This window comes from Pseudophryne corroboree, chromosome 1 (assembly GCF_028390025.1).
Source record: "Pseudophryne corroboree isolate aPseCor3 chromosome 1, aPseCor3.hap2, whole genome shotgun sequence".
In the NCBI taxonomy this organism is placed as follows: Eukaryota; Metazoa; Chordata; class Amphibia; order Anura; family Myobatrachidae; genus Pseudophryne; species Pseudophryne corroboree.
In genome coordinates this window covers 787,661,402-787,685,757 of record NC_086444.1, presented here as the reverse complement: position 1 = coordinate 787,685,757, position 24,356 = coordinate 787,661,402, and the positions used below count along the sequence as shown (strand labels likewise).

Sequence of the window (24,356 nt, the reverse complement as noted above, 5' to 3'; positions counted from 1 at the left end):
CTTCTGGCTCTGTAAGGGGGACGGCGGCGCGGCTCCGGGAACGAACACCAAGGTCGGGTCCTGCGGTCGATCCCTCTGGAGCTAATGGTGTCCAGTAGCCTAAGAAGCCCAAACTACCACCTGTTAGGTAGGTTCGCTTCTTCTCCCCTTAGTCCCTCGCTGCAGTGAGTCTGTTGCCAGCAGATCTCACTGAAAATAAAAAACCTAAATATACTTTCTTTCTAGGTGCTCAGGAGAGCCCCTAGTGTGCATCCAGCTCGGCCGGGCACAAGAATCTAACTGAGGTCTGGAGGAGGGTCTTAGTGGGAGGAGCCAGTGCAAACCAGTAGTCTAAAAGCTTTCTTTATAGTTGTGCCCAGTCTCCTGCGGAGCCGCTAATCCCCATGGTCCTTACGGAGTCCCCAGCATCCACTTAGGACGTTAGAGAAACACCTGTAAAGGGAAGGGGGGGAGTTGGGTCTAGAAAAGGGAGGTGCCAGGACATTAAAGAGGAGGAGTCAGGATAAATCATTAAACCACCCCCCAAAAGTCTAGCTCTGCCCCTGGCTATAGGGGTGAGATTTCTCTGCCCCACATTGCCCCATTAGTGATTAGCTTCCAACTTTGCATTAATAGGAAGTGAGGCAGAAGCGGCATTACCAGCACCATCTATGCAGATTTATTACATCTCCTCTGGGTGTGGTATAGAAGATCTATATGCATTAGGTGGATCTACAGTCATCAGGGCGACCCAATATGGTTAACAGGCACTAGGTCAACATGGACAAAAGGTCAACATGGTACAAAAGGTTGACATGACAATGGTCGACACAAAAAAACGGTTCACACTTTTTTTTGCATTCTGGAGGTTAGTGTGGATAGTTTTGGCACCTGGGCCCACCATCTGTATAAACACATCCCCTCGCCACACGGCGTCTCACTCTGCTCCACTTTGCTCGCCACATAGGTTATGATTAATGACATGGATAGTCAAGGAAGGAAAAAAAAATAAAAATAAATGAAACCCAAAAAAAAAACCATGTGTCGACCACTGTCATGTCAACCATATGAACCAGTTGACCTTTTCCAGTGTCGACCTTTTATCTATGCTGACCTTTTGTTCATGTCAACCTTATGTCTGTCAACTATATGGGGACGGCCTAATGACTGTCGTCCAACAGTCTAGATCCCATCTCCTCTCCCCCATATATTACATAATAGCTAGCTTCAGCATCACACACAGTACTAAACTGCATGTGGTCATATGTCATCCTCTATTCACCTACTAAAATACTGATTGGCGATTATATGTAATAAGGAGTGTGTACACCTTCTCCAAACTGAGAAAACTTTGTTTTATGGACTGGTCTACATTACAATCTGCTATATCATATTCATAGATTTTAGGGTCTATTGTCTATTCTATACAATGATTCTATACAATGATCTTCTCTTTTGAAGTGCTCATGAGATGGAATTCTCCTGAATAGGGTGCATGATATTTTTACAGCTCAAATTTTAGTTGTAATTAGCTAGGGACTTGTATGATATTTATTAATATGCCATAACTTCACAAGTACCTTTTCTCCGGACCATCCAATACCTGCTACAAAAGCCATCACCAAGGTACAAAGTCCTCCTGATCCAGGGAAACCAAAAAACAGGCTACCAAATACCGCAAATATGGACAGTGTCAGGATTAGATAAGACCTTTTCCATTTTATATTCTCCTGTTTGGAACAAAAATAAATACATAAATATTCCTGAGCCAGAGTGTTTTTCCACAAGTTCTCTCTCTCTCTCTCTCTCTCTATATATATATATATATATATATTATATTCCGCTGTAGGAAGAGCACTCACCAGGCTTTGACAAATTATTTTAAGTTTAATGTCAAATCCATACCAGTCGGATTAAATATCGCCGGAAATGAAGTCCTGGTGCTATGCAATTCAGAGCGATGCGACGCCGGACGAGAGGATTTCTTCTCGCACTCCTCTGGTGGTGCAAGTAGAAATCCGATAAAAGTACTGCTGCGATGCTGTTTTTTTTTACAAGGTTTAATGAGACTTTGCAACACATCAAGACACAATATTAGTAGTTTTTAACCGTGACACTGTATTTGTTATATGCATTTTTATTGACTAAACATTGTTGTAATAGAGATGTTCATGTTTTATGCAAACTTATTAATGTTAGATTTTGCTATTGTGTTTATATTATTGGAGATGGACTGACTCCTATTCTATAACAGCTGCTACATAGAAAACACAACTCTAAGTGGCGCTGGGTCAGTTATCTTTATAACGCTTTCTGCCTGAAACACATAAGCCAGACTGCAGGTTGTCAACTAAATTGCAGGTTTATTATATGGTCTAAACACACTATAGACTAGAGAGGAGCTGACAAGAAGCTCAAATCAATACCTAAAGATGGAAGCTGGGCATGCGCACATCGAATGCGTTCCACCGTGTACCGCAGAGCGGGCATGCACGGATTTTGACTTCAGGTATATTTGTGAAGCCAATTAGTATTGTACTCTGCCATTTGTTATCATTATTATTAGTACTACTATACTTCATACCAGCTTTCTATACTTCTTAGCATGTATTTATATTAGGCAGGACAGAGCTATTTATTTAGGTCATGATGTTATGCTGTGCTCTCCGCATGGGACACAACTGAATCAAGAGTTCAGCAAAGTGGCATATTCCAGGGTAATGAAATAACTGCACCATAATATAAAATACTATAAACTAATCTGAAAGCATTAAACCTCATGCATAATCATCTGATGTAACAAAGTGGCATTCATGTGGAAAGTCTACATACCTGGAGATTTGTTTAATAGCTAATGTAGTCTAAATCTCTAGTACTGGCATTAGTTCAGATTTGGTATGAAGATAGCTACCATCAAAATACTTATTGGGGTTATAGAGGAATAAAATGAAGCGGTTTGTTATCCATTAGCTCTAAACTTTTGAGCAGGTCCATTTACATTACGTTTCTTGCCATTTTGTATTGTGAATAACCTCAGTGTTAAACTATCTCAGCGCTCTATGGAGGCCGCTCCTTTCCGAAACAGCACACCACGGCCAGAGAACATTGCTAGATTCTCCACACAATAGAAGTGAACAGCAAACTAACAATATTTAGCCTACAGTAATCGGCAACTGTGTGTACAGCCGAACATCACAGCATGTTTAACAAGACACATTGCCTGGAAGCTGAATCACCCCCGATAGATAATAACATAATAAATATACCTATAAATATTAGAATTTGCTACTCAATGCCGATTTTTTTTTTTAGGTCAGTTCCCTTAGTTGAAACAAGGATTATATATGATCTTCATAGATTAGATTAAAGGGGAGGTGTATCAAAACATTTTAATAGGACATCTTGGGGATGTTCAAAACCAATCAGCTTCTAGATATCATTTTACAGAATGCAGCTGATAAATGATCGCTAGAAGATATTTGGTTGCCATGGGCAACACCTCCACTTGTCCTCTATAGCAGGTCTGATACATATCCTCTAGAGAGACCATTTAAAAAAAAATGGGGTAAAGGAAAGAAAGTAGGACCGCTATGAAGTAACACACTGAACACCTACAGTAATGAAAAACATATATATATATATATATATATATATATATATATATACACACACACACACACACACACACACACACACATATATATATATATATATATATATATACACACACATATATATATATATATATATACACACACACATATATATATATATATATACATATATACACACACACACACACATATATGTATATATATATATATATATATATACATATATACACACACACATATATATATATATATATATATATATATATACACACACACATACACACTACCGTTCAAAAGTTTGGGGTCACCCGGACAATTTCCTTGTTTTTGAAAGAAAAGCACTGTTTCTTCAATGAAGATTACATTAAATAAATCAGAAATACACTCTATACATTGTTAATGTGGTAAATTACTATACTAGCTGCAAATGTCTGAGTTTTAAAGGAATATCTACATAGGTGTATAGAGGCCTATTTCCAGCAACCATCACTCCAGTGTTGTAATGGTACATTGTGTTTGCTAATCGCGTTAGAGGACTAATGGATGATTAGAAAACCCTTGTGCAATTATGTAAGCACAGCTCGAGTCATAACGGGTTTGCTCATTAGAGAAACAATAAAACTGGCCTCCTTTCAGCTAGCTGAGTATCTGGAGCATCACATTTGTTGGTTCGATTATACTCTCAAAATGGCCAGAAAAAGAGAACAGTCATGTGAAACTCGACAGTCTATTCTTGTTCTTCTAAATGAAGGATATTCCATATGAGAAGTTGCCAAGAAACGGAAAATTTCCTACAACAGTGTGTAATACTCCTTTCAGAGAACAGCACAAACAGGCTCTAACCAGTTGAAAGAGAAGTGGGAGGCCCCGGTGCACAACTGAGCAAGAAGACAAGTACATTAGAGTCTCTAGTTTGAGAAATAGACACCTCACAGGTCCTCATCTGGCAGCTTCATTAAATGGTACCTGCAAAACGCCAGTGTCCTCTTCACTACAGGTGACTCCGGGATGCTGGCCTTCTAGGCAGAGTGACAAAGAAAAAGCCATATCCGAGACTGGCCAATAAAAGAAAAATATTAATATGGGCAAAAGAACACAGCCATTGGACAGAGGAAGATTGGAAAAAAAGTGTTATGGACAGACAAATCCAAGTTTGAGGTGTTTGGATCACACAGAAGAACATTTGTGAGATGTAGAACAAATGAAAAGATGCTGGAAGAGTGCCTGACGCCATCTGTCAAGCATGGTGGAGGTAATGTGACGGTCTGGGGCTGCTTTGGTGCTGGTAAAGTGGGAGATTTGATTTGTACAAGGTAAAAGGGATTTTGCATAAGGAAGGTTATCACTCCATTTTGCAACACCATGTCATACCCTGTGGACAGCGCTTGATTGGAGCCAATTTCCTCCTCCAACAGGACAATGACCCAAAGCACACCTCCAAATTATGCAAGAACTATTTAGGGAAGAAGCAGGCAGCTGGTATTCTGTCTGTAATGGAGTGGCCAGCGCAGTCACCAGATCTCAACACCATTGAGCTGTTGTGGGAGCAGCTTGACCGTATGGTACGCTAGAAGTGCCCATTCAAGCCAATCCAGCTTGTGGGAGGTGCTTCAGGAAGCGTGGGGTGAAATTTCTTCAGATTACCTCAACAAACTAACAGCTAGAATGCCAAAGGTCTGCAATGCTGTAATTGCTGCAAAAGGAGCATTCTTTGACGAAAATAAAGTGTGAAGAACAAAATTATTATTTCAAATAAAAATCATTATTTCTAACCTTGGCAATGTCTTGACTATATGTTCCATTCATTTTGCAACTCATTTGATAAATAAAAGTCAGTTTTCATGTAAAACACAAAATTGTCTGGGTGACCCCAAACTGTGTGTGTGTGTGTGTGTGTGTGTGTGTCCACCATTGGTCAACATGGTCACTAGGTTGACATGTTCTAGGTCGACATGTGCTTTTATAAAAAAAAAAAATATTTTTTTAAATACATTTTTTTCATACTTTCCGATCCACGTTGACTACGATTGGGAATATCCCGAAGCATGGTGAGTGAAGCGAGCCATGCGAGGTGCACTAACTGGGGTTCCCCGTCACTTTACGAAGAAAACGGTACCAAAAAAAGTAAAAAACTCATGTCGACCTAATGACCATCGAGACCTAGTGCCCATGTCGACCTAATACATGTCGACCTAAGTGTGGTCGACCTAATGACCCATACCCGCATAGATATATGAAACTAAGGCCCTAATTCAGACCTGATCGCTGTTGTGCGAAACCTCACAGCAGCTGATTATCGAATGACTGCAAATACGTATGGATTGTAATGCGCAGGTGCGAGGCCAAATTGCAAAAAAATCCTTCGTCTTTTTTGATCGCTAGGTGAACGCAGGCTGATTGACAGGAAGCGGGTGTTTGGGGGGTTGTAACTGGATGCTTTCTGAGAGTGTCAGGAAAAATGCAGGTGTTCCCATGCGTTTTCAGGGTGGGTGTGTGACGACAGCTCCAGAATGGAAAAACCATTCGATGGTGAGCGAGATGCGAACAGATTTGCAGCTGTCTGGCGAAGTTTTCACACACTTGCACGGGGCGGGTTTTCACTCTCTATGGGCGGCGGCTATCTGATCGCAGCCCTCTGCAAAATCGCACAACAGCGATCAGGTCTGAATTAGGCCCAATGGACAAAGATAAAGAACCAACCAACCATCTGCTAACTGCCATATTTCAAAATGGAACATGACAGTTAGGAGCTGATTGGCTGGTGCTTTATCTATCACCACTTTATCACTCTCCATGGCTTAGTACATCTCCCCCCACTATCTTTTAAAGTTTACTTAGACAGTTAAAAGTGACTGAACATTGCACAGAAGGTGTTACCTGATCTTTGCTTGGAAAATAATGAAGGAAAAACCCCAGCATAAGCCCAGCTGCTATGCCAACAACGACTTCCAGCACGCCTCTGATGATGCTGTTAAGAGTAGAGCCTAAAGTGATCAAGCACAGATCGGTGTGAGGGGTCAGAGTAAGTAAAAGATTGTGTATGCAGAAAACTAGGGGGCTGATTTAGAGATGGACGCAGCCGCGTCCATCTGGTCTGCGCACGTGCACTGGCCGCAATGTGCATGTTTCACCCTTTTCCTTGCAAGATGATTGACAGCGGTGGGTCTTCGGAGGGTGGCGTTTTGGCGTTGCGGGGGCTTGGTGGCCGAAACACGGGTGTATTGCGAGCATTTTTGGAGCAGCTGCATGACAACACGCGCAGCCGATCAGTTGAAAACACTTTTGGTGGACCGCCTGCCAGAGAAGCCAGGCTGCGCAGGCGGATACATCGTGAAGCGGGGCCACAAACATGCATCTTACTAATGTCATCCTAAATAAGAGGTGGCACATGTATGTTTATAAAGGTCTGATAGGCAGGACAGAGTTTAGCATTCTAGAAAAACAGAGACAGTATCTGATTGGTTGCTATGGGCAACACCACCGCTTGTCTGTTGTTGAAGCTTTAGTAAATCTACCCCCTGGTTTTAAGATTTTTAATTCCATGCTCCTGGATTTTAGGTTTTGTAGCACAGTTTACTCAAATTAAACACTGGCTTTTGATTTTGAAAGTAGTTTTTTACCTGAGGAAAAGGCCATCGCAAAGCATGTATTAAAGCCAGTTATTGCCAAGATGTCATCAAAGCTTCCAGCAGCCATAAGCAGAGTTGGGATTCCCTTATCCACCCCATAGCCTTCTTTCTGCAGAACTAGCATAGAAGGGACTACAACAGCAGGGGACACTGCACCTAAGACAAAGCTAGTCAAAGGCAAGGTTAGGAATTAGATTTTATTTATATATATATATATATATATATATATATATATATATATACACATACATATATACATACATACATACATACATACATACAAGGAAGGATGAACAATTGTCTCACTATCGCCCCCATTTATCAAGCCTTGGAGAGTGATAACTTGCACAGTGATAAAAGTACCAACCAACCAGCTCCTAACTGTCATATTTCAAACACAGCCTGTAACAGGACAGTTAGGAGCTGGTTGGTTGGTACTTTATCACCGTGCAATTTATCACTCTCCAAGGCTTGATTAATCTGGGCCTATATACTGTATATAAACAATACATTTAAAATAAACAGAACATCCAACAGAAAAGAGAAACAGGTAAAAAGATAAAAGCTAAATAAATGTTATGCTGCTTAACCACTTGCCTGATGCAACCACACCAGGCTGGGCTTTCCCTGACAAGGTCGCATCTGATGCAGTCAGTCAGAAACGATCACTGGGTAGTTACTGCCCTCTTCGTATCAGCAGACAGCACTCAAGGGGTTGCACCACAGTGACAATAAGACTCTGACTGAGCCAAGACACTTGTCACCTATTCCTTTTGTTAGGTGTCTCTTACACCCTTGAGCAGGGACAGACTGAGGCTGTCCAACAGCCCTAGCAATGTAAAGTGGCACGCCCGTGTGTCTCTTTATGCTAGGCGGCCGAGCAGAGCGCTGGGAGGCAGAGCTGCTTGGCCAGCCCCTGTTTATTTAAGCCGGGCAGCTGATCAAGGTGCTCAGCCAGCTCTGGTCTCTCTGGATGGCCAGACCGGCCTATCAGGCCATTGGCCCTTCTGGCATTTGCCAGAAGTGCCAGATGGGCAGTCCGGCCCTGCCCTTGAACCCTAGGCCTAGTTGTAGCACCAGCCCTGGTGTACATAAATAGTGGACTTCTGCTGATCAATGACCTACTGGCTGCAAAGGTGTAATCAAATTGTACAAAGATCTAGTTAAGTCTACCAGTGGCATAACTACTGAGGGTGCAGGGGGTGCAGCTGCTTCCAGGGCCTGCTGCTCCCCCTGAATGAACCCAGTCACAGGCTGCCTCCATGGCCCGCCTCTGATAGCAACCACCCCTCCGCCCAGGCTACGGCAACACAGAGGATATAGCATGGGGGGGGGGGGGGGCTTACCTGGCCAGCTCAAAGTCCTGACAGCAGATCAGAGAAGTGCCACAATTTGCGGGTGTTATGGAGGCGGGGCTTACTGCTGTGAAGTGCCCGCCCTCATCAGAGACCTCTGCTGCAGTCAGGTAGTGTATTTCCTGCGTCTTCCCTCCCACTCCCTTCTCTCTCTCTCTACCTGACACTGTCTCTCTCTCCATCTCTTTCTCCCTGACACGCTCTCCCTGTCACTTTCTCTCCCTCTCTCTTACAATATCTCTCCCACCCGGACACTCAGATGCTCTCTCTCCCTGACACTGTATCAGACACTGAATCTTCCTCTCTTTCTCCAACACCGTCTCTCCCTGACACTGTCTCTCTCTCTATCCCATCCCCGGTCTCTCTGACACCCTCTCTCTTTCTCCGACACTGTGTCTCTTTCTCCATCTCTCCTCCTGACACAGTCTCTCTCCCTGATAGTGTCTTTGTAAACACCCTCTCTCCCCCTGATGCCCCCTCACTCCTCTCATCCCTTTCTCACTTTCTCCCTGACACCCTCTTTCTCGCACCTCTCTCTCTCTCTCATTCCCTCTTTTTCCATGAAACCCTGTCTCTCTGACTCCCCCCCCCCACCCCCTCTCTCCCTACCCCCCTGACACACTATTCGTCTCTCTCTCACTCCCATCACTCACTCTCTCTCTCTCGCAGGGGCATTGCAGTGACCGTGTCGGGAGGGGGCTTTCAGAATTTTGCTATGGGGCCCACAAAGTTCTAGTTACACCCCAGCAGTCTACCCAGTGATGAATTACCCATTAGGCAATTGAGGCATGTGCCTATGAGCAGCACTTACTAGTGGGTGGCACTTAGATGACTGTGTTGGTACTGTCAGCCTGAAAAGTACCAGTAATTGCAAAATATTTCAGCTGTACTGTACCATATGCCAACTTAAATTGATTCTAAACGGGTAGGACATGCACATACTGCCTAAGCTGTCTTACTTGGTAAATATGTATACATATGGCTTTGTTATTATTCAATCAAATTAGCAATCCTCAAATGAGGGCTTATAACCAGTCAATGAAAATAATAAAATTATGTTGGGCCTAGGGGCACCCCCACCCCTAAATTCCCCTTGGAGTTTACCCATGTATGGGAAGTTCAGGCACCAGACAGACCAGAAATATTCTTGGATAGAGATTTATTTTTGTCTTCCATCCTAAGTAGCATACGTGGGCAAGTAAACATTCAATTATATAATAAAGAAATGTGTTACCCCATCATAAATCCCCATGTCAGTGACAATCCCATCAGCAGGTAAGAAAGAAGAGCAACTGTACAAGACTCAATGCCACAGGGACCAAGAGAAAGCCGCAAACACACGGCTTTCAGTTTTCTTAGTGCCTAAAAAAAAAAAGAAGAAAGAATAGTTATATAAATGTCTTAAGAAAATAATAGAGAAAAAAAAGAATTTAGAAGCCATGACCAAAACTTTATTAGCAAGCTATGTCTAGGAAAAGAATATGCTGCTATGTTGCCTTTAAGGTGGTTTCCAGGGCTGGCAGCAGGGGACAATCTCCAAGCACAACAGGATAGCTAGCTCTATAGCTAGATGCTGCTTAATTATCAGCTTAGACTACAGTATAAGATGAGACTTTGATCATGTTACTGGGAAGACTAGTTCTGCAGTTCAGGATGCGAATGATTGCCTAGCATTTTGCTTCACTGCCAGACCGCCTGTCACACCAGTACCTAGACCACTGCCGTTAGAGCAAGGCATGTGGCTAACATATAAGATATACAGTATAGGGGGGAATCAGGACAACGGTGTACCCCATCTAAACAGGTTTTGTTTAGTACTGGTCTAACATAAGTATTTTGATACCAAAAATCAATTACAAATGCCATAAATATTTATATATATGCCGGATGGAAACAAATTGTTTGTTTGTTTTTACCTTTGGATCCAGGCCAAGTCCACCTCGTGCCAATATGATGGCTAAAGCAATATTCCTCAAAGCTGCAGACCATTTATAACTGATCTGTACTTGCTCAGTGACAAAAGGGATGTTACGGATAAGAAAACCAGCAAGTAGCATACCTGAAAAAGAAAAGCACAACAGACAAATATCGCAACGGCTAACTGCTTAGTAGAGCAGAGTTTTGAATCTACTGTCTTCTGATAGACAAGAGAAAATCAAAAGAAAAAAAAATGGTTAAACAACAAAAAAAACTAAATTTCGGGTTTTACGCCATTATTATCAAAGGACAAAGCAGCATGTGAAAGCAGATAAAAAGGCCCAGCTTCACCGGAATCACAGTAAAATGATGTTTGACAGAGTAGTACTGACAACACATAAAACTATTAGGTCTGGGGGTAAATTTACTTGAGTTGTTTTTGCAAACAGACCATTTCAACGTAAAACTGACTATAAACTGGACCAACACTGTTGTACTGGGGTTTTATTACATAGAGAAGAGTAGGATGTGCATATTTACTAAAGGCCGGGTTTAAAACAGACGGCAAGACAACGGGAACAATAGACCTGACTGTGGCAGGCGAGTTTAGGAAAAGATTACCAAGCACAAAGCAGGTGCCAAGCGCGCACTGATAGTCTAATAAGCCCAGTGCAGAAACTGCCTATACTCTCAGACAAAGGAAGAAACTGTGAGAAGTGTGTGTGTGTGTGTGTGTGTGTGTGTGTGTGTGTGTGTGTGTGTGTGTGTAAGGGGGGGCGCTGCAAACACAGGCTAAACCAAGAATGTGCAATCTCATAGCAAAATGGTTATTAGAAATATGTCATGTTAAAATGGACACAATCGCTCCTGGGAGTACAAAACATACAAACATACAATCAATGTGTCTACAAATGAAACGGAATAATAAGTCCCATATAACTTTGCTCACCATATAAAATGTGAGAGAACCCAGTCCGCAAAACAGGTGAATGTACAGTCCCTTATGCCTGGGATGTTAGAACTCTCGAAGGTAATGGAGTACAAGTATGTCAGAAAGATGTATAAACCTATACCGTGATGGAAAAACTGACTCATACAAAGAAGCAAATTAATCCAGCATGTGGTCAATGCTCGGCAAGGTGCAGGTACCAACAAATAGATTATTTTTCTAAAGGTTATTAGTGTAGACCACTAGTGGGTACTACACTAAAAACGAGCTTAGTGTGTGGCGCACTCTTTTGAAATGATTATAAATTCATAAAATTTAACTTTTATTTCATAATTTAAAATAAATCTCTATAGCCGGGCAAATAAGTATACTTGATAGCCTGAGAGTGAACACTTATGTAGTTATTGCCCAAAATTACTATTCAAGGATAGTGATTGACTTATCCACTGAGATTAGGGCAAACAGAATTAAACGCCAAGCTTGGTGATATATTACAAGTATTTTATGCTGTAACGGTTATCAATATCACCCATTACTAAGACTAAATGAGTCTAAAATCACGGACATAGCTCTGACGTTGGCTGCTCTTGAAAGGATATGGTTACTGTTAGAATAAAGAGATGTTGAGCGCTATAATGCTATAATAATCAATGCAAATCACACAAAGTGAATTTCAGAATTACCTCAAAGGGAACCCCTGTGTGGATCTTCCAGGCAATTTCTCGTCCTTATATATGCATGAAAAAACAATACAAATGTGTATTGTAACATGTGTACACTTCGTCTGCCAGTCTATTGTTCAGACTGCAGTGGCTGTGCAGATGTAATTTGATACGTTTTTTTGTATCCACAGTGACAAGATACAATTGTGGCAAAAAAGGCCATTCATGCAAGAGAACAGATAATAACCATACTGTCTCTAAACCGGTTATGAAAAAAAATAAGAATTTACTTACCGATAATTCTATTTCTCATAGTCCGTAGTGGATGCTGGGGACTCCGAAAGGACCATGGGGAATAGCGGCTCCGCAGGAGACTGGGCACAAAGTAAAAGCTTTAGGACTAGCTGGTGTGCACTGGCTCCTCCCCCAAGCCTCATTTAGGATACTGTGCCCGGACGAGCGTACACAATAAGGAAGGATTTTGAATCCCGGGTAAGACTCATTACCAGCCACACCAATCACACCGTACAACTTGTGATCTGAACCCAGTTAACAGCATGATAACAGAAGGAGCCTCTGAAAAGATGGCTCACAACAACAATAACCCGATTTTTGTAACAATAACTATGTACAAGTAATGCAGACAATCCGCACTTGGGATGGGCGCCCAGCATCCACTACGGACTATGAGAAATAGAATTATCGGTAAGTAAATTCTTATTTTCTCTAACGTCCTAGTGGATGCTGGGGACTCCGAAAGGACCATGGGGATTATACCAAAGCTCCCAAACGGGCGGGAGAGTGCGGATGACTCTGCAGAACCGAATGAGAGAACTCCAGGTCCTCCTCAGCCAGGGTATCAAATTTGTAGAATTTAGCAAACGTGTTTGCCCCTGACCAAGTAGCTGCTCGGCAAAGTTGTAAAGCCGAGACCCCTCGGGCAGCCGCCCAAGATGAGCCCACTTTCCGTGTGGAATGGGCTTTTACAGATTTTGGCTGTGGCAGGCCTGCCACAGAATGTGCAAGCTGAATTGTACTGCAAATCCAACGAGCAATCGTCTGCTTAGAAGCAGGAGCACCCAGCTTGTTGGGTGCATACAGGATAAACAGCGAGTCAGATTTTCTGACTCCAGCCGTTCTGGAAACATATATTTTCAGGGCCCTGACTACGTCCAGCAACTTGGAATCCTCCAAGTCCCTAGTAGCCGCAGGCACCACAATAGGTTGGTTTAAGTGAAATGCTGAAAACACCTTAGGGAGAAATTGAGGACGAGTCCTCAATTCCGCCCTGTCCGAATGGAAAATCAGATAAGGGCTTTTACAGGATAAAGCCGCCAATTCTGACACGCGCCTGGCCCAGGCCAGGGCCAACAGCATGACCACTTTCCATGTGAGATATTTTAACTCCACAGATTTAAGTGGTTCAAACCAATGTGACTTTTGGAATCCAAAAAAAAAAACTACATTGAGATCCCAAGTGCCACTGGAGGCACAAAAGGAGGCTGTATATGCAGTACCCCTTTTACAAACGTCTGAACTTCAGGGACTGAAGCTAGTTCTTTTTGGAAGAAAATTGACAGGGCCGAAATTTGAACCTTAATGGACCCCAATTTCAGGCCCATAGACACTCCTGTTTGCAGGAAATGTAGGAATCGACCCAGTCGAATTTCCACCGTCGGGCCTTACTGGCCTCGCACCACGCAACATATTTTCGCCAATTGCGGTGATAATGTTTTTGCGGTTACATCCTTCCTGGCTTTGATCAGGATAGGGATGACTTCATCCGGAATGCCCTTTTTCCTTCAGGATCCGGCGTTCAACCGCCATGCCGTCAAACGCAGCCGCGGTAAGTCTTGGAACAGACAGGGTCCTTGCTGGAACAGGTCCCTTCTTAGAGGTAGAGGCCACGGATCCTCCGTGAGCATCTCTTGAAGTTCCGGTTACCAAGTCCTTCTTGGCCAATCCAGAGCCACGAATATAGTGCTTACTCCTCACCATCTTATCAATCTCAGTACCTTGGGTATGAGAGGCAGAGGAGGAAACACATACCCTGACTGGTACACCCACGGTGTTACCAGAGCGTCTACAGCTATTGCCTGAGGGTCCCTGGACCTGGCGCAATACCTGTCGAGTTTTTCCCAACGGTTTATAATCCTGTGGAAGACTTCTGGGTGAAGTCCCCACTCTCCCCGGGTGGAGGTCGTGCTGAGGAAGTCTGCTTCCCAGTTGTCCACTCCCGGAATGAATACTGCTGACAGTGCTATCCCATGATTTTCCGCCCAGCGAAGAATCCTTGCAGCTTCTGTCATTGCCCTTCTGCTTCTTGTGCCACCCTGTCTGTTTACGTGGGTGACTGCCGTGATGTTGTCCGACTGGATCAACACCGGCTGTCCTTGAAGCAAAGGTCTTGCTAAGCTTAGAGCATTGTAAATGTCCCTTAGCTTCAGGATATTTATGTGAAGTGATGTCTCCAGGCTTGACCATAAGTCCTGGATATTCCTTCCCTGTGTGACTGCTCCCCAGCCTCGCAGGCTGGCATCCGTGGTTACCAGGACACAGTCCTGAATGCCGAATCTGCGGCCCTCTAGAAGATGAGCACTCTGCAACCACCACAGGAGGGACACCCTTGTCCTTGGTGACAGGGTTATCCGCTGATGCATCTGAAGATGCGACCCGGACCATTTGTCCAGCAGGTCCCACTGGAAAGTTCTTGCGTGGAATCTGCCAAATGGGATTGCTTCGTAGGAAGCCCCCATTTTACCCAGAACCCTTGTGCATTGATGCACTGAGACTTGGCTCGGTTTGAGGAGGTTCCTGACTAGCTCGGATAACTCCCTGGCTTTCTCCTCCGGGAGAAACACCTTTTTCTGGACTGTGTCCAGGATCATCCCTAGGAACAGAAGACACGTCGACGGAACCAGCTGCGATTTTGGAATATTGAGAATCCAATCATGCTGCCGCAACACTATCTGAGATAGTGCTACACCGACCTCCAACTGTTCCCTGGATCTTACCCTTATCAGGGAATCGTCCAAGTAAGGGATAACTAAAATTCCCTTCCTTCGAAGGAACATCATCATTTCGGCCATTACCTTGGTAAAGACCCGGGGTGCCGTGGACCATCCCTACGGCAGCGTCTGAACTGATAGTGACAGTTCTGTACCATAAACCTGAGGTACCCTTGGTGAGAAGGGTAAATTTTGACATGAAGGTAAGCATCCTTGATGTCCCGAGACATCATGTAGTCCCCTTCTTCCAGGTTCGCAATCACTGCTCTGAGTGACTCAATCTTGAATTTGAACCTCTGTATGTAAGTGTTCAAAGATTTTAGAATCGGTCTCACCGAGCCGTCTGGCTTCGGTACCACAATAGTGTGGAATAATACCCCGTTCCCTGTTGCAGGAGGGGTACCTTGATTATCACCTGCTGGGAATACAGCTTGTGAATGGCTTCCAAAACTGCCTCCCTGTCCGAGGGAGACGTCGGTAAAGTCGACTTTTGGAAACGGCGAGGGGGAGACGTCTCGAATTCCAATATGTACCCCTGAGATATTACCTGAAGGATCCAGGGGTCTACTTGCGAGTGAGCCCACTGCGCACTGAAATTCATTGAGAACGGGCCCCCACCGTGCCTGAGCTTGTAAAGCCCTAGCGTCATACTGAGGGCTTGGCAGAGGCTGGAAAGGGTTTCTGTTCCTGGGAACTGGCTGATCTCTGCAGCCTTTTTCCTCTCCCTCTGTCACGAGCAGAAAAGAGGAACCTTTTGTCCGCTTGCCAACAAAGGACTGCGCCTGATAATACGGCGTCTTATTTTGAGAGGCGACCTGGGGTACAAACGTGGATTTCCCAGCTGTTGCCGTGGCCACCAGGTCTAAAAGACCGACCCCAAATGTCCCCTTTCAAAGGCAATACTTCCAAATGACGTTTGGAATCCGCATCACCTGACCATTTTACTGGTAGAATTGGACAACGCACTTATACTTGATGCCAGTCGGCAATTATTCCGCTGTGCATCATGCATATATAGAAATGCATCTTTTAAATGCTCTATAGGCAATAATATACTATCCTTATCTAGGATATCAATATTTCCAGTCAGGGAATCCGACCATGCCAACCCAGCACTGCACCTCCAGGCTGAGGCGATAGCTGGTCGCAGTATAACACCAGTATGTGTGTAAATACCTTTTTTTTGGATACCCTCCTGCTTTCTATCAGCAGGATCCTTAAGGGCGGCCATCTCATGAGAGGGTAGAGCCCTTGTTCTTACAAGCGTGTGAGCGCCTTATCCCCCCTAGGGGGTGTTTCCCAATGCATCCTAACCTCTGGCGGGAAAGGGTATGCAGCCAATACTTTTTAAGAAATTATTAATTGTTATCGGTGGGAAACCCACGCATCATCACACATTTTATTTCTCAGATTCAGGAAAACTACAGGTAGTTTTTCCCTCACCGAACATAATACCCCTTTTTTGGTGGTACTCGTATTATCAGAAATGTATAAAACATTTTCCATTGTCTCAATCATGTAACGTGTGGCCCTACTGGAAATCACGGTTGTCTCTTCACCGTCGACACAGGAGTCAGTATCCGTGTCGGCGTCTGTATCTACCATCTGCCTGACGGCCTATGAGACGTCTGGACAGGCACAAGCTGAGTAGCCGGCTGTCTCATGTCAACCACTGTTTTTTTTTTATATAGAGCTGACACTGTCACGTAATTTTCAACAGTACATCCACTCAGGTGTCGACCCCCTAGGGGGTGACATCACTGTTACAGACACTCTGCTCCGCCTCCACATCATTTTCCTCCTCATACATGTCGACACACACGTACCGACACCCAGCACACACAGGGAATGCTCTGATAGAGGACAGGACCCACTTAGCCCTTTGGGGAGACAGAGGGAGAGTTTGCCAGCACACACCAGAGCGCTATATATGTATAGGGACAACCTTACAATAAGTGTCTATCCCTTATAGCTGCTTATATCTGTTATTTTGCCAAATAAGTGCCCCCCTCTCTTTTTTACCCTGTTTCTGTAGTTGCAGGATGCAGGGGAGATTCTGGGAGCCTTCCTACCAGCGGAGCTGTGTGGGAAAAATGGCGCTGTGTGCTGAGGAGATAGGCCCCGCCCCCTTCACGGCGGGCTCTTCTCCCGCTTTTTACTGGAAAACTGGCAGGGGTTAAATACATCCATATAGCCCAGGAGCTATATGTGATGTATTTTTCGCCAACTAAGGTAAATTCATTGCTTCCCAGGACGCCCCCCCCCCAGCGTCCTGCACCCTCAGTGACCGGAGTGTGAAGTGTGCTGAGAGCAATGGCGCACAGCTGCAGTGCTGTGCGCTACCTTATGAAGACAGGAAAGTCTTCTGCCGCCGATTTATGGACCTCTTCTTGCTTCAGCATCTGTAAGGGGGCCGGCGGCGCGGCTCCGGGACCCATCCATGGCTGGACCTGTGATCGTCCCTCTGGAGCTAATGTCCAGTAGCCTAAGAAACCCAATCCACTCTGCACGCAGGTGAGTTCGTTTCTCTCCCCTAAGTCCCTCGATGCAGTGAGCCTGTTGCCAGCAGGTCTCACTGAAAATAAAAAACCTATTTAAACTTTTACTCTAAGCAGCTCAGGAGAGCCACCTAGATTGCACCCTTCTCGTTCGGGCACAAAATCTAACTGAGGCTTGGAGGAGGGTCATAGGGGGAGGAGCCAGTGCACACCAGCTAGTCCTAAAGCTTTTACTTTGTGCCCAGTCTCCTGCGGAGCCGCTATTCCCCATGGTCCTTTCGGAGTCCCCAGCATCCACTAGGACGTTAGAGAAATTGTATATCATATGCAAAAACACAATGACTGAAATATGAATGCGCAGCACCTGTTTAACTGAAAGAGAGAGCACACAGACAGCTATATTTGGTGTGTGTTCAAAAATTCACATATATTATCTCCATAGTGGTATTATTTCTAATTCATAGGCAGAACTGTGAATTAAATTAGGGAGACACATGCTACAGTGGAGATCATATGTAGATGGTTATAACGCCGTAAAGAACACTTCACCTGACAAGGCGCATGCGCTAACAACGACCATATAATTGGAGCAGTGTTGCGAAGAAAGATATGATGGCACTCCAATATGCAAATGTCAATGATTAAATTCCTACCCGATGAAGTCAGCACTGTGGTAGTTGTTCTCAAATTGTCTCTAGTCTCGAGACCATTATTTTTTTTTTGTTTAATCTGTTTTTATTAATGCTGTAGATGTAACAGTAGTACAACATTTTCAAACAATAGAATCCAAAGTATACAAAGGAAAACATATCTGGTCGTACCGTCTTAGTAACTTTGTTTTAAACATAATAGCACAGATGGAAAAGTTGACTGTTCTTCCATCAAAATATATATAAAGGATACAGACATTATAAAGCGTTAATTATAAGAAATGTAGGAAAGGAAAAAGAGAGTAGAAACAGAAAGAAAGTGAGAAATATGAAAAGGAAGAGAATATAAAAGTAGTCAGTTGAGATGAAGTTTTTTTTTTTTTTTTTTTTTTGTCTAAAGATTTATACAGGGATGATTAGGTTACCATATAGGACCTGTATATCGGAGACTCCATGAAGTCAAACCACGGAAACCAGGTAGCGGTAAAGTCAGTGGTTCTTCCCATCGAGAAGGATATAAGGTCTTCCATGTCTAAAAAGTATGTAATCTTGTTAAACCATTGTTTGATCGAGGGTGGGGAGGCGGATCTCCACAGAGCCGGTATCACGGCCCTTGCAGCATTGCTAAGGTGTCTCAGAAGTGAGTATTTATAAGAATGTGTACTTGCTGAGGTAAGATTAAAGAGCCAAAACTCAGGCCCCTCGGGTATCTCATCTCCCACTATCAGCTCGGAGCATCTAAAAACGTCCTTCCAGAAAGGAATTATAATAGGGCAGTCCCACCAGATGTGTAAAAAACTTCCCGGTGCTCCCTTACACCTCCAGCAGAGATTCGACAAGGTAGGAAACATTTTATTAAGGACACGGGGAGTCCTGTACCATCTATATATAAGCTTATATACCGTTTCCCTCGTTGACAAACATAGAGAGCTTGCCTGAGCATTACGAAATATAGTGTCCCAATCGGCCTGAGAGTTTATCCCTCGCATTTCCCTTTCCCAAGAAGTCATGAAGGCAGGGGGTTGGGAAAACAAGTCCTCCACAATAATCGCATAAATTTGGGAGATGGTATGTGTAGGGGAACGGGTGGAAACGCATAGTTTTTCGAAGTTAGTGAGACCTCTGGTTATGTCAGAGAGATTTTTGGAGGTCGCTAGAAAATGATGAACCTGGAGGAACCTCCAAAAATCGACGCTTGATATTTTCCAGAGGGACTGAACATCTGAGAATGAGCGCACTCTACCCGAACTCACCAGCTGACCAACCCTGAAAAGCCCCGCCTCCGCCCAAGAAGCAAATGCCAGGCTGTGGAGTCCAGGACCAAATTCGGGGTTATGAAGAAAAGAAGTCAAGGGGGACCACTTAGAGGAGATGTGTGTCTTTAACCTGAGCTTGTGCCATACTTTAAGCGTGGGGGTGACCGTAGGGTGAGTGATTTTCGGGAGGGAGGGCAGCCACGGGACTATTTCTATGTAATGTGGGAGACATCCTTCTTCCAAAAGCACCCATTGTTTACAGTCTTTAGCCCTTGTCCATTCCAAAACTCTATTTAATTGTACCGCATGGTAGTAGCTGGGAATATGAGGGAGTTGTTGTCCCCCTTGATGTCCCCTCCGGAATAGAATGTCATGTTTAAATCTGGGAGCTCTACCTCCCCAGACAAACGTGCGAATGAGGTTTTGAACGTCCCTGAACCACAGAGGGGGGATGAATATAGGGAGGGTTTGAAGAAAGAATAGAATCCTGGGGAGAGCGTTCATTTTAACCACGTTAATCCTACCAAACCAAGATAAACGCAATTTCTTCCATTTCTGGAAGTCTAAACGGAGTGTTTTCAACAAAGGGCCGAAATTTAAGGGAAATATTTTAGATAAATCGTTAGATAGCATTACCCCCAAGTACTTAACTCTGTGTTCGTGCCAGGTAAAGGGGAAAGAGCCCTTCAGGCCGGTCAGGACGCCCGGGGAAGTAGTTAGGTTCATTGCTATGGATTTAGAATAATTTATCTTAAAATTAGAAAGGGCTCCGAACCTATCAAATTCTAGCATCAAATTTGGGAGAGAAGTCACCGGGTTTGAAATTAGGGCCAGCAAATCATCAGCATACAAAGCTAATTTGTATTCGCGTCCTCTTACTAATAACCCAGAGATGTTTCGGTTAGCCCTAATGCTTCTCGCTAAAGCTTCCATGCTTAAGACAAAAAGTAAAGGGGATAACGGGCATCCCTGTCGCGTGCCATTGGAAATGGTAAAGGGGTCTGATAAGGAGCCATTAATCTTAATTTTGGCAAATGGCGTAGAGTAGAGGGATAGGATTCTATGGAGACAAGCGTTGCCAAGTCCCAGGTGCCTCAGGATGCCGGACATAAAGTCCCAATCCACCCTATCAAACGCTTTTTCAGCATCAGTTGACAATATAATTGAGGGGGATGTAGCCTGGTTGGCATAATAAATCATATTAAGCACCTTAGAGGTATTATCCCTGGCTTCCCGACCTAAGACAAACCCCGCCTGGTCTCCATGAATTAAATCTGGTAGCAGCAATTTAAGGCGATTTGCAATCAGCTTTGCGAAGAGTTTTATATCTAAATTTAGTAGTGAGATCGGCCGGTAACTGGAGCAAAGGCTGGGGTCCTTCCCCTCCTTGGGTAAAACAGTGATATGTGCCTCTAGGGATTGTGAAGCAAACTGTGATTTTTCCGACACGGTGTTAAAAGCTCTTGTGAGAATAGGGGTTAATTTCTCCTTAAAGGCCTTATAGTAAGCAATGGTGTACCCGTCGGGGCCCGGACTTTTGCCATTGGGGGAGGATTCGATGACTTTTAAAACCTCCTCAGGAGAGAAGGGTGCGTCTAAACCCTCTGCATCTTCTCTTGACAAAGTAGGGTAATCTATGCTATTTAAATAATCTGCTATGGCTGTTTGGTGTGAAATCTTGTCTGTCCTCCCAGATGGCCCAGAAAGATTGTACAGGGCGGAGTAATAAGCCTGGAAGGCTTTAGCTATGTGGGGAGTCTCGTGGAGGGGTTTCCCCCGACCATCCTTAATGCAATGAATAAAAGTAGTAGCACGTTGTTCACGAAGAGCCCTGGCTAGCAATTTCCCCGGTTTATTGCCCCATTGATAATATCTGCTTCGGCATTTCCGGTAGGAGAACTTGACTCTATCGGAAAGCAGTCTGTTCAAATCTGCCCTAGCTGTCTCGAGATCTGCATAGTGTTGAGGAGTGTGGGACTTCTTATGTAAGAGTTCTAGGGATTTTATTTTAGATAGTAGATCCTCTCTAAGCTGTTCTCTCTGCTTCTTGCGTCGAGAGCCTATCTGAATGCAAACCCCACGCAGGACACACTTATGTGCCTCCCACACCGAAAGTTTAGATATATCGTCTAGGTCATTATCGCCAATATAGGAATCTATAGCCGCTCCTATTTGAGAGCGACATATCTCATCTTGTAAAAGTGTGTCGTTGAAACGCCATGACCATTGACGCCGTGGACTTGAAGGAAGGCGTATCGTGAGATTAACAGGGGCATGATCGGACCATACTATCTGTCCTATAGAGGTGTCAGAAATTAGGTGTAGGTGTCTGTGGCTTAGAAACAGGTAGTCAATCCTAGAATATGTCTGATGGGGATGGGAAAAAAAAAGAGTAGTCTACCTCTGAAGGGTGTGTCAGCCTCCATGTGTCGATCAGCTGGTGGTCAAGCAAAGCACGTCTCATCCTCCTATACTCCTTCTCCGGTTTATGAGATACCTTTTTAGATGAGTCATGGAGAGGGTCAAGAGTCCAGTTCAGGTCGCCTCCCATCACCACCACTCCCTCCAAAAGAGGCTCGGCGAGTTCCAGAACCGAGGTCAGGAAGGAAGGCTGCTTAATATTGGGAACATATACAGTCAAAAAGGAAAAGCGTTGATTATGGATATCGCACTTTACCAGCAACCCCCTGCCCTCCACTAGTCTATGAGAAGTGACATTTTGAACAGGCAAGTGACGAGCAAACAGAATAGCTACACCTAATGTCTTACCAGAGGGATTATTAGTCATGAAGACCTGGGGATAATAATGACATTTAAGTGATGGTACATGGCCAATCTTAAAATGAGTTTCCTGGATAAAGGCAACGTCCACTTTCTCATCTCTGAGCCATTTGAGAAGTTTGGACCTCTTCTCAGGGATATTTAAGCCCTTAACATTGAGGGAAGTAACATGTAAATCACCGTGACTCATTATAGCCTAAACCTGACCCGATGTATATCAATCATCTCAACCATATTAGAAGGAGAAGAAGAAAAAAGGACAGCAAGGAAAAAAAAGAAGAAAGTCCGAATATAGCCAAGAAGAATAAAAAAGAATGTAGCATGGAAAACCACAGCACAAAGTGCTATAATATCAAACATAGCTAACCGTAGTGGTAGAATAAAGGTTGCTGCAATAGGGACAGGAGCGGGGTCCTGCCAGCTCCCAGCCCGAAGAGGTAGGGGGTGCAGCATGTAGGGGGTCCTACAGGGGGCCACCGAAGGCGACCGCCCACGGGTCTAGCAATCTATACAGTACTCAAAAAATTATTAAGGAATGAAGAAAGTATTAGCATCGTTAGCAAAAATGCAGTCTAGACATAATCAAAACGCAAGCTAACTAAAACATAACAATCATTTAGAAGAACCATTACAGAACCGATTATATATATCAATAGCGCATTGCGGCACATAGGAGCAAAAGAAACCAATTATGCGGCTGCAATGACAAAAACTTTTATGCCTCAAAAGAATAAGACAACGCCATCATGGAGGCTCGGAAGATCGTGCGCTCCCAGTCCCAGTCTCTCGCGGCCGCGGGGATCGCACTTGTTGCCATCTATCATCTGGAGGAGTCACCTCTGGTATTTCAGGTTGGTGGTGAAAAGAGTCCCAATCAGGTAACAATATTGGCTGCAAACCCACGGTCAAGAGGAAAGCTGGTAACTCTGAAGGTCTGGAGAGGATAATCGATCTGCCATTGTGGGTGACCTGGAGAGAAAAAGGGAAGCCCCATCTATATTTCACCTCTTGTTTCCGGAAGGAATCGGTAAGAGGCTTTAAGGCGCGACGTTGTTGCAATGTCGACCATGCGAGATCCGGAAATAGTTGAATCTTTTCCCCCTGGAAATCGATATCATTCAATTGACGGGCCTTCCTCATTATCTCCTCCTTTTGGGCATAATAGTGGAGCCTGCAAATCACATCCCGTGGCTTGTCTGATGGTATACCGCGAGGACGGAGGGCTCGATGTGCCCTGTCAAACATGATTGTCTCATTCGAATCCAGATCTATAAGCTCTCCAAATATTGAGGTTAGGGCAGATGTCAGATCTGCCTGTTGGACACTTTCAGGGAGGCCTCTGACCCTAATATTGTTCCGCCTCCCGCGGTTATCCATATCTTCGATACGTGACCTAAGAAAGGCAATATCATTCCTCTAATGGGTAAGCACCTCTTGAAATTTAGTTAGAGTGTCCAAGCCAGATGTCTCGTGGCGTTCCAATATATCTACCCGGGCCGCGACTTGAGATATGTCCTGTTGGAGAGTTGCCACCTCTTGTTTAATAGTAGAGCGTAAGCGTGTCTCTAGCGCGGAGAAGTCTTGTTTGGTAGGAAGCGACTTGACGTGAGACAGAATTTCACTAATTTCTGCAGATGAGGAGGAAGTCCATGGGGAATGTGCGTCTTTGGAGACCGACATGTCGCCCTTTGGTATATGAAGAATCGAGGAATCCGCTGTCGCTGGGGTGAAAGTATGGCCCGCGGTTGATGGAGTGAGAAACTGACGCAGGTCCGATGTATGACGCGTCACGTATTTTGGAGTTTCGTCTGGCTTGGTTTTTGCCTTTTGTTTCTTCGTGCCTCCCACCATGAGATCGGTCTGTAATAAGGTTGGAGTAGTATTATACTTTCACATGTCCCCGGCAATATAACAAAGCGTGGGCCTTCGCCATGCAGTAGCCCCCCACGTGGCTTCAAGGCGGCATCAGTCGAGCAGACACATCTTCCAAGGAGTGTCTAGGGGTCTTCCCAAATTTGCAGGGGAATCTGCGGTCGGGTTTAGAAATTTACTGTAAAT

The 24,356-nt window shown here is 44.3% G+C and overlaps 1 protein-coding gene across 1 annotated transcript in view; it reads right to left on the bottom strand.

Moving 5' to 3' along the window:
* The window catches only part of LOC134910337 (sodium/hydrogen exchanger 9B2-like), a 117,337-nt gene that overhangs the window by 31,084 nt on the left and 61,897 nt on the right, over positions 1-24,356 (bottom strand). Inside the window, exons 5-9 of the mRNA XM_063918236.1 lie at positions 10,494-10,636; positions 9,812-9,939; positions 7,214-7,389; positions 6,471-6,577; positions 1,560-1,709 (exon numbers count right to left, since the gene is read on the bottom strand). Of these exons, the coding sequence (XP_063774306.1) occupies positions 1,560-1,709; positions 6,471-6,577; positions 7,214-7,389; positions 9,812-9,939; positions 10,494-10,636 (704 nt within the window). The remainder of the gene's footprint in view (positions 1-1,559; positions 1,710-6,470; positions 6,578-7,213; positions 7,390-9,811; positions 9,940-10,493; positions 10,637-24,356) is intronic.